At 30.9% G+C, this 12320-nt stretch overlaps 1 protein-coding gene across 1 annotated transcript; it reads left to right on the forward strand.

Moving 5' to 3' along the window:
• The first annotated feature begins 3744 nt into the window (after positions 1–3744).
• LOC139527819 (uncharacterized) lies at positions 3745–8728 on the forward strand. Its single transcript, XM_071323497.1, has 3 exons — positions 3745–5704; positions 7583–7752; positions 8614–8728. Exons 1-2 carry the CDS (start codon positions 5623–5625, stop codon positions 7726–7728), a joined length of 228 nt encoding a protein of 75 aa, XP_071179598.1. The 5' UTR covers positions 3745–5622; the 3' UTR covers positions 7729–7752; positions 8614–8728.
• Positions 8729–12320: the final 3592 nt, after the last annotated feature.

Consider the following 12320-nt stretch of genomic DNA (forward strand, 5'->3'; position numbering starts at 1 on the left):
AATGTAAATGTACTGTCACTAATTAATAAGTAATTATTCAGATAAGAACCCAGATTTGTTTAATATGTAACAATAATCAGCCCTTTCAATTCTATAAGCGTTAATGACATGACCCCTTAGAGTGTTTATTTAGCAATACGAATGTATACCAATTAAAATTAACAATTCACTTAAATACTGCAATAAAATTCTTATTTTTTGCAACGCTTTGATTCTTGAAACAATGCTTTGTAATTAACAAGGTATTCTTATGAAATTAAATGTGCAAATCTTGTTTTCTAGGAGAATAGAATTGAATTTTAACTCTTCTAGAAATGACTGTCAGTGGCAATGGTTATCTGTATAACATGGTTATATTCAGCTTTAACACTATGAACCTACAACAAGTCTTTACATTTTGTGTTAAAATAAAGTGAAAAAATCATATTGACCAGTAATGCCCAGAATACCCATTTCGGGGAGTATTGCCAAGCCCGGGAAAACCCGGGTTTTCCCTACCGGGAATTCACGTTCTGGTTATACTTTGCCAACCCTGACTGGCGGAATACTTACAAGATAACATTTTAATATGTGTCATCTTTTCTAAAATGTAATAGAAGGTATAAATTCGGTGCATGCCAAACGCTTCTCTGTATTGCTCTTAAACTAACAAAAACATATGAAAGCAATAATAATCCTGTTCTCAATGTATTCTACGAAAAATAGAAATAAGATGTGGTATGAGTGTCAATGAGAGAATTCTCTATCCCAATCAAAATGTCCCATGTAACCATTGTAGCTCGGCCTTCAACACAGAACCTTAGCTCGCACCTAACAGCAAACTATGCAGAGTTCAAAATGCAGGTTTTTAAAACAGTTCAAAAGGATAAACCAACGGTTTCATCTATAAAAATAAAAGAAAACCAGAAACATGTATAAGCCGCATCAACACACGACAATCACTGACTAATAGGTTCAATTTAACATTCGATAAGAAATTTTAATACCTGAAGAGCTTATTTCTGATACCTTTGTTGAATTTTATTAAATAAATAATTTATATTCGTTTAAGTCTGACGAACTAGAACTTACTATTCGGATTAGTAAGCAACCTATATCTACCTATGCAGGTTACTATAGAAACATAATTATGTGATTTATTTTATTCTTAATTTTCGGATGAATATTACTCGAAAACAGTTAGTGATAGACACATGGATTCTATAGTAATTTCCATGTGAACATACTTAAAAAAAAAAGGTCAATAGTCAGTTATGACCTTAATCAAGACCTTTTTCTATAAAGATATTTTGTGCTAAAAGATTAAAAAAAAAAAGCAAATTATATTGAAATGTATGAATAAAAAGAGAGACTTCTTTATTAAGATACGTAATAAATGTGGTCAGAGAGTTTCGGTGAAAAACAAGAAAAACAAGAAAAAGCTTTATTGTTTTGTTCCCTAATGTTGACAACAACCGATTAATATGTACGTACATGAACAAAAAGATACATGAATGTCATACAAGCAGGTTAACCAAATCCGGATTTACCGGAAACATTTTTTCTAGGTTTATTTTTCTGTTAGGCATGATTTAGTTGTGTATGTTATACATGTTATATAAAAACAATCGTAAAGGAAACTTGTTATGTTTATCACATGTGTTGTACCATAACAAAAGCAGAATGTTAATCTGTAAGATACTATTGAGTATTTTTCTGATATTTATCTTCACTACTGAAGTATCTGGCTTACGATTTGGTAAGTATGTTTATTTATGTTCCAAATTATTCTTAATACAGATAATCAACTTCAAAGAAATTTTGCTTTTTATATATTTTTCATGTTTTTAGATAAGAATGTGCACAAATGTTTTTCTTTATCAAAAATTGCAATTGATTGTTTTGTTTTCAACATTTTCCTCATAGTTTAACAAAAGTATCGTACTTTTCCTGTGTTTCGTTAAGATGCAAATAAACGCCTCCATTTCAATTGTAAACAAAAAAATTGAGCACACGACGTATCTATTAAAAATAATAATGTTCTTGTCTGTTATCTGTTAAAGAAGAAGTCATTCGTGAAAAACAATGGGTTTCCAATCAATTTCAGCAACGAACAAGTTAATACACCAGACGCATGTTTTGTCTATCAGACTCATCAGTGGCGCTTGAGTTTAAAAAGTTTGGACGCATTTAAATGGTAATAGTCATGCAGTTTAAATTGATCATTTTCTCAAGGCAAACATTGTTTATTTGAACTTCTCCAGTTTTTAATTTCACGTTACGTTCCATAATTGATTCACATTTTGCTATAAAATCATATTTTGTAAAATGGCGTATTTGCACGAGTTACCGGAAAAGCGCAATCTACTAAATAAATCTCCTAAAGTCACATTTCATGGTATAATTTGTGAGAAATGTCTTCAGTGACTGCAATAGTTTTTTCTTTCATACATTTACGTGTGGAATATACTGATGAGTTCATTCTTAGATTGTTGCCTCTTACTTATACTTTTCTCGTTGACTTTTCTGTCATTTCTTTTATTATTTGGATTGTTATTAGGAAATCATCCTGAGCTAGATTCATTGATTGCAAACGCAAGTATACACTAAAGTGACAGATTTATGCAGTATGGGCTTTGCTCATTGTTGAAGGCCGTACGATGACCTATAGTTGTTAATATCTGTGTCATTTGGTCTCTTGTGGAGAGTTGTCTCATTGGCAATCACACCACATCTTTTGTTTTCTACCAGGATTTGTACTAAACGATGTTTTCTTTTACGTGTAACATCTTAAGTAGTTGTGAATTTTCATGTCTTGTTTCGTTTCCAACATATCAAGAGTTTGACAGTTTGAGAGCGGAAAAAAAATATGCTTTTGTGCACATGATTGATTCGGTTTAACTGATATTTTGACCATAAATGTATCTGTTCTTGGCAAGACAGGTTTCCTGACCAAACTCAAAGTTGTTAATAAAAAGATATTCATAGAGCAAATATAATGTAAGACGACTGGACAAGAGGATTAATATGTGTCTTTTATCGATACAACCCTAATGAATACTTTGTTTATAGAGGGAAAACATTGATGAACAACTAATGGAAAAAGTTTTTTCAGATTCAATAAAACAATTTGTTCAGTTTCAGTTAGAAAACTAAATTGAAAGATGATCTATGAATCAGAATTCAAAGCTATAAAGGTACACACAAATGAAAATATAATCCAGATTAGAAAGTGTTACATCACTAATAATAATGTTGTTTGTTTTTGTCTACAGAAGTTAATTTTATTTCTCCTATTAATTATAATCACTTTGTAGGGATATAGGGATTGTATCGATTTTATCCAATCCGACACTAATCATTGGAAAATTTCTAGTTCACACAGCTTAATCAAAGTCTTATTAATTTGCACCTTTTTCACATTCACATTGTAAAATGTAGAAGAAAAAAAACGGTTTTAAAACCATCTATCATTTATAGCTGACTATGCGGTATGGGCTTTGCTCATTGTTGAAGGCCGTACGGTGACCTATAGTTGTTAATGTATGTGTCATTTTGGTCTATTGTGGATAGTTGTCTCATTGGCAATCATACCTGATCTTCTTTTTTATAGGTTATATGTGTATATATATAGTCTCCTAATGGTTATACCCACACAATGTTGTAGCTATAATTTAGGTTTGATACCATCATTAATTTTCCCATATTAGACTTTTCTTAATTTGAATTTTTCAAAAAAATGTGCAGCATTTATTTTTGTTTCAAATAAAGAAATACTTGGCACAAGTAAAGTTTTTTCCTGTCTAGTACTATAGAAAAAAAAATAACATGACATTTTATTGCATATAAGAAATAAGCCATCACCGGAAGTCAACAAATCAAATTCCCCCTTATTTATCCTGTGTACAAGCTTTAGTAACCATGTAACCTCAAGCTTCCACAATAGTCTATAGAAACCCCAAATAAAAACATAATGGTGCTTTGAATTACCCAAGATATATGTTTATGACCAAAAAATATTTTACTAAAATCTAGGATTGATTACAACGTACCTACAATTGTCAAATTCTAGGGAATATTTTTGTACGACCTATACAACCGGATTTGACGTACCATGATTTGGTGGTATTTCACCTAAAGCTATTCCTTTTGAATATCAAACACATTAGTGATTTAATTATAGAAAAATTATGAAGAATAAAAACTGTAATAGTTCTTTTGTTCAAGTACGTACTGAATGAAAAGGCTGACTATTCGGTATGGGAGTCGTTGTTGAATTATCCTGATCGTCTCTGGATAAAAAATGAATAATTATGTTCTGTCAAATCTGGTATGTAGACCAAACTGTATACTTATTATATTTATGTGAAGTAAAAAAACGTTTCAATAGGAGATAGACTATGGTATTAGATTTTGTTTTTACATACTGAACAAGAATTGCGGAGCTGAAATAACCTTTAGATCATGGCTTTCAGTAAAGAGGTTTCATCTGAATGTAAGACCCAACTTCTATTAGTGTTGTATAATCATGTTAACATTCATCCATAAATTCAAAGGATTTTAATGATAGATAACAGAAATTATTTGTGACGGAGGGAAAATCCGATCAATTCAGGCCGTATTTTCAACTGAAAATGGATTTATTTGTTTGCAAACAGACATAAAATTAAAACCTAAATCATAACTGGTCTCCTGAAAAATTAGAGGAAAATCCAATTGAAATAACTTTTTCTTAAAAACAAAATCCGCATTGTGAGGAAGGTATACTATCTATTGAGCAACAGTAATCCAAACTTAAAAACGGGCCGAACTCATAGGCTAGTAAATACTGGTACCTAGTTTCTGGGGCAAGAGTTTCACCAATGAGTTAGAAATCTTATCACACTATTTATAACACAATATGGTAGATAGGAATGTAACCTATATAAAATACAAAAGACACATTACTTAAATAGTGTCTAAGAAACTAATTTATTTCCAATACACAGTGAGACGTCCGAGTTTTCGACATTGGTCATTCCTGACATATTTAAATTGCATTTCATGAATTTGTGATGTTTAATTTTGTTAAATGTTTGTTTCCCTTCTGAACAAGAGATCATCTAGTTTCAATATTGTCCAACCAATAAATGCAAATGCACTTTTATATTTTATCGTCCAGTGCAAAAGCATTATACATTTGATACCAACGTAAATAGAGAAAACATTTAAAAGTGATGTTGCATGTTTAAACGTCATTACAAAGAACACAATAACGTTAAATACTGCTTAATGACCAAAAATCGTTAAGCAGCTTAAATGTTATTATTATTTAATTTTAATTTTGATAGTGCAAAATATTATGCAATATGATAAGTACGTGCTCCGAATGTAAAGTATATTCTAATCGGGGATTAAAACGAGAAACGTAATTGATTTCTTCCAGGTGGTACCAGTAGCTTAGACATACGCCCTATAAATCTTTAATTTCATTAAAAAAATAGAATAAATGAATATCAACCCGGCCAGAAGGTTAAGCGGATTTTCCGCGAAAGCATATTTTCTAGTGATTCCACTATTTCATAGGATTTAGGTTTTAATGTTATATATAAATAAACGATCATATAAGAATATTGGTATTTTTGTTAACATAACGATAACAGAATGTTCAGGATTACTTGTAAGATTCTTTTCAGTACTTTTCTGATATTCCTGGTCAATACTGAAGTATCTGGCTTACGAATTGGTAAGTACATATTTTCTGTTCCAAACTATTTTTTAAACAAACAATTAAAATACAAGAAATTTTGCTTTTCATATACATTTATATTTTCGCTATTATCAAATAATAATATATATTTTGTATAAAAGTTCGATTGTTCCTTTTTTTAACTATTCTTTACTCTTTTAAAACCATACCATATATTTTCTTTTGAATACGTTAAGAAAATTACATAAAACTGCCTTCAGTTCTCTCTGTTTTCTAATTATTAATAATATGAGATGTCTAAAGTGTTTGTTTTTTTCCCTCAGTTTTATCCTATTTAGAAGCAAAACAATTGTCAAAAATCATTATGCACACGACCTAATAATATTGATCAACTATACTAGGATCTATTATCTGTTAAAGAAAATTTCATTAGTGGAAAAAAAAATCTCAATAATTTCAGCAACGAAAATCTGTAATTCTTTTTTTTTTTTAATCCAGAAGAACTATAGAAAACTCAATCTAAGTTTTGAATCATATCATAACCGAAAACAATAGAACAGTTTTATTTTTTTTGTGCTTTCTTTAAAACTAGGAACTTCGCAAAAAGACCAAACAAACCTTACGCCCAGAAATAGTTTTGGTTAGTTGCAATAGTGCTTGTGCAAATTGAAAACCTTTTCAATAAAGTTCAAAATCAATCAAACACCATCCTCACACAAATATTTCACAAACGGAATGATGAGAAAGAGCGACTAAAATTGAAACAACTAAAGTTTTACGCTCAGCGTTTTGAACTAGGCATACGTGTCACATTTCACAAGCGACTTAACTCTAAAAATACCAGACTAATTGTCTATGTTAATTTGCCCTATTCAAGACTATGAAACTTTTCCTACCGTTCCAGAACAAATTTAGTTTTTGATGCAACCAGTCTTGCTCCTTTGGATATTATGTAATTTGTATCTTCGATTGATTAATGAAAAATATTAATCACCGTAATACTTTGGTCGCCAAGAATGTGGTTAAGGAGAACTTATTATTACAAATATGTTGGAATAAAGTACCAACATACGTTTCATAATCAAATGTAATGCTAACCTATCGTAGGTTGGTATCTAAATATATGGTTGTTTGGGAGATTGCTTTGTTGTCACGATGCTGTTTCATTGACGCAGACATAAGAATAAAATCATATGTAAAATACAGCCATTCACAATAAGTACTCGCTTTCATCAATTACTTTTATTTTATCCCAACGATTCTTCGTCATTATATCACAATGTTAAATTAAAATAATGTTTGGAAATCAAGCTTCCAACTCTCTCAAACAAACCTGGAATATTTCAAAGTGCCTACAGCATCATTATTTATATGTTACTTGTGAGCATAACGCTCCTAACGTTTTTACAGTCAATGCACAAAAAATTAAAATTGTTTATTAGGCCATAACTTTTGTGAGGATTGTTTTCATTATCTGATAAGTTTAACATGATTTAAAAATTTTAGATTTTAAGTTGGTTACATGTATAATACATTATAGACTTTTCACTTTTTTTAAAATATTGAATTTAGTTGAAATGATAGGCCATTTTGTTTGAGTGGGAACTCATTGAATGTATGTATTCATAACTTCATGGCTTTCAGGTTCTGGTGTTCCTGATGAAATCAAAACCAGACAAACGCTATTAGCGCCCGAATTCTTATTGTTACTTTCAATTATTTTTAAAAACATTTGAGACACACATTTAATTCTGTTTCATTTCTCAATTGCATGAACTGAAAATATTGTCAGGTACGAACAACTGCTTTTGAGTAATATAAATATACAAAGTGTGGTTGTTTTATTTATCATTAACTTGTTTTTGCTATTAGTATGATTATGTGCTTATACATATTATTTTTTTAATTTAAAAGCATGCAGACTTAAATGTCCACCTGTGCCGTATGGATTAAGTCATTGTGGTATCTTATGCAAACCTCATAGCTGTGATCGAGGATATCTTTGCTGCTCTATTGGTTGTGGCAAAGAGTGCAGAAAAGGAATTCGGACATGTAGATAAAACTTGCAATCACCAATATAATTAGTAAGATATTAAAAGACATTGTTATTACTTGATTTGTTCACCTGACTGGGCGGGGTTTAACCGGTTTTCTTATTTAAGACCAGTCCATCTATAGACAGGTGTTTCGAGATAAACTCATGAATGACGAGTCCAGTTATTCGTCCTATATCATACACTCAGTTAATTTGTATATACGTTTGGTGACACTGACAAGTAATTTGAAATCAGTTATAATTATACCGGTCATCATCCGTATCACGCACATCTTCAAATAAACTGTTATTATGCAAATTAAAACGTAAGCTTCGCCCGATCAATTGAAATAACATTGGTAATATACATTACACAGTGCTGACTACATCAAATAAATGTCTATATAAGAGACAAAACAACTTGTCCTTTTTCTTTTTTGAAAACGTTTTGAGAGTTCAGAAGTCAAAAGCAGAAACAACAAATGGAAACGTTGTTTTAAAATTATTACAAATCATCATTGAATATTGTCCATACTTAAATGTGTTAACAGGTGCTGCACTTAATCTTACTCTTTTTGTAATTTCATTTTCTGTTAATTCTGCTCATCAGGTTTATTTGAAAACAATGTTTTGCCATGTCGTTTCGATTTTAAATGTCCCTCTGGTATCTTTTACCCCTCTTTTGTTTTAAAAGAAACATGGCACTCGATACACAACTCGATACACAACGACAATTAAGTAATACAAAAAGTGTTGTCAAATATGGCTAATGTGTGTTTAAGACAGACTTATGAATTATCTCCTTTTTTGACTTATTCATGTTATTGCATTACTTTTAATTTTCTTAATGACAATGGGTTTCTTTCAAAAGTATATGTATATTTACAGTAAAACATGTTTCACATTTTAGATTAGATATGAGGGCAAAGGACAGACAAGATGAAAGTGCGTTTGTTGTCTGTATTTTTTTTTTGTATTATCAAACTGTCCTCAAGGGACAACGAATAAAATATGACCAAACATTATCGTCAAGTTTTGTTTTAATTGCAATTCAAAAATGAGTTTTGATACGGATCCTCTGTTTTACCATTCTAGAACAACAGATGCCAAAAAAAATAAATAAAAACGTGAGAACCATATCATTAAACATACGACAATAATATGTACTCTAATAATACTTATGGAACACGCTATAAATAGTTAAACAAAAAAACCACCGACAAAAAAATCGAGCCCTCAAGACTACAAAAGTACCAAAGATAAAAAAAATCACAGTTCCACAATTAAACTTTTTTTCATACTTTCAATAAAGAAAAAGTGGACCAACCTAAATAAATTTAACTTAAAAACTTATATATAGGTGTTAATATAAGAAAGTTATTTCATCTTTTGATTTTTTTTGTGTCAAATTAAACATGCTGTCAATTTTGTTAACTTGTGATTTTTCTCAATTTTAAGAACAAAATGCATATGATTTCAACTTTTTTGTTTTAAATGATTGAAAAAATACATTGGATGTACATGATTCTTTTAAAATCATGTTTTGTACACCTCACCCATTTTCGCAAAATTTTGGCTAAAAGACTGACTTGATTGGTTGTAAAATTTGAAAACTGGATTACTCAAAATCTGTTCATTGTAAATACAAATAATTCCAGAACGAGATTTCAACCAGACTGAAACGTCAGAAGAATACTTCCTTAAGATAATAAATTACAACTTCACAAATCATTTCTAAATCGAACAAATTACTTGACGTACATTTTTCTTTGAGAAAACTTCTACACGATAACTCATATTGTTTATACAGGTTTAAGGACTCTATACTATTTCTTAAAACTTGTGGGCTGAAAGTTATTTGTGTATATATGAACAGGACTGACTAAACTGAATTACTTTGTTACCGTGAAGTTTTCGGTTTGATTGCCTTTCTTGTATGATACAGGCAATTCAATCATATTGAATATTGACGGCTTTTTTTATTTATTCTAGAGACATGAAACTTTATCTAAAACTAAACATTAGGATTATTAAAATTTTGACCATGGCTTTAACCTAACGGGTTTTTAATTTTGTGCGTAACATTTAAGTGGCTGTGCGTTATAATGCAATAATTCATTACCAAATAAAAATGGGGTTTGAAATCGATAAATAATCGAAGTACATTTGCACCTTAGTATCTGAGTTAAATAGATATAGGAAGATGTGGTGTGAGTGCCAATGAGACAACTTTCCATTCAAATAACAATTCTTAAAAGTAAACCATTATAGGTCAATGTACGGCCTTCAACACGGAGCCGTGGCTCACACAGAACAACAAGCTATAAAGGGCCCCTCAATTACTAGTGTAAAACCATTCAAACGGGTAAACCAACGATCAAGTCTATATAAAAAAGGAGAAAGGAGAAACACGTACAAATTACATAAACAAACTACTGTACATCAGATTCCTGAATTAGAACAGGTATCGGGATTAGACGTTTTAATGGTACCAAACCTTCTCCCTTTCCCGAAACAATAGTATAACATAACTCCATAGAAAACACACGATACATATCAATTGGAAGGCTTAACTCAATCAAAAAACGTAAATTAACACACTACGAACGAATAAACTTGATCTGCGATACCTCAATGTAAATACATAGTTAATAAAATATTAGGGACAAACATTCAAGGCCACAAAGGAAACAAACAAGTCAAACAAAGCCATTGCAAAGCACCACCGCTAAATATATAACCCTTAGAAAATAATGCTTTAAAAAAAACGGTTTTCATAATATATACAGGTAAATGAAAAACAACTTTGTCGTTTTAGGTATACTATTTCTGTCTATATTAAAACTTCCAATAATTAGGAATACCAAGAAAGGTCTGTCATATAAACACCTTATTAAACACTAGATAAGCTTGATGTGCATACAATGTCACGTTTTTAGACAATGATTATAACTGTTCTGTGTCTTCCTAGTACGGGACACACCGTTTATATTTGTAGTAGTAATGCATGTGTATGCCGAGATTCATTATCCTCTAAATGATATGTAAAATTCAAAGAGTGAAAATGTTGTAAAGCGGATTGACCAGCTGACTACTATATGCTTTTGACAAATTGGCTCTAATGCATATATTTTATAAAGAAATGGAACATCCATGAAAAAAAAAACAATTTGGAAAGGATTGTTCAGATTCCTAACCGCAGACAACAACTTCAGAAATATATTTTATGAAATTTAAAAAAAATACATGAGTACACAAGAACAATAAAATTTTGATATAAGCTAGCTTAGAAATAACCTCAGCATAGAAACCATATTTTGTAAGCCAGAACCACATTTTGTCTACAAGAGACTCGTCAAGGACTATTCGCAAACAAATAAAAAATAAAAAAGAGGTTGAATAGCATTGGGCACTAACATAACGAAATTGTACTTTTGCACTGAACTTTTGGTTAGAGCTGATCTATCAAGATAGCAAGTCAGTTGGTCAAACAATCATTCAAAAAAAATCTTGGATGTCTAAATAGTGTATCTAAACCAATCAATCAGTGACATATACAACTGTTATGACAACAGCACGACCTTAATACAATAAATGGTAGAATAAAAAAAAGGTACAAGTGTTGATTTGTACATTTCTAAAGGATCATGCAAAAAAAGACAAGTGAAATGTTATCACTGTCATGTTAACTTATTACGGATTTTCGCTGTTTACTCCTTATTTAAATTAATTAGTTGTCATGCACTTATATATAAATGATATGTATATCAACTAGTATAAAAACACGTTATAATTGTTAACATTACGAGAAAATAATGTTAAAACTTACCAATCTGATTTTTATCAGTGTTTTACTGATATTAATCTTTAACTCTGGAGTAACTGGCCAAAGTTACGGTACGTATGACTTTTCTGTCTTAGGCTAATCTAAATACGGTCAAATACGGTGATTTCATATGTCCGAATACTAAGGAGCTATTGTATTATGATTATATGAAGAAAACCTTTAATTCTCAGGATGCAGGCTACAATGTCCTAATATACCTCCCAATACACCCACCCATTGTAATATTGATTGTGATACTGTTGACTAAAATTGAGAATGGAAATGGGGAATGTGTCAAAGAGACAACAACCCGACCAAATAAAAGACAACAGCAGAGGGTCACCAACAGGTCTTCAATGTAGCGAGAAATTCCCGCACCCGGAGGCTTCCTTCAGCTGGCCCCTAAACAAATATATACTAGTCCAGTGATAATGAACGCCATACTAATTCCCAAATTGTACACAAGAAACTAAAATTAAAATAATACAAGACTAACAAAGGCCAGAGGCTCCTGACTTGGGACAGGCGCAAAAATGCGGCGGGGTTAAACATGTTTGTGAGATCTTAACCCTCCCCCTATACCTCTAACCAATGTAGAAAAGTAAACGCATAACAATACGCACATTTAAATTCAGTTCAAGAGAAGTCCGATTCTGATGTCAGAAGATGTAACCAAAGAAAATAAACAAAATGACAATAATACATAAATAACAACAGACTACTAGCAGTTAACTGACATGCCAGCTCCAGACTGTCACTTCAATTAACATGACTGAAAGATTATGATTTCA

This window comes from Mytilus edulis, chromosome 6, assembly GCF_963676685.1.
Source record: "Mytilus edulis chromosome 6, xbMytEdul2.2, whole genome shotgun sequence".
NCBI classification, from domain to species: domain Eukaryota; kingdom Metazoa; phylum Mollusca; class Bivalvia; order Mytilida; family Mytilidae; genus Mytilus; species Mytilus edulis.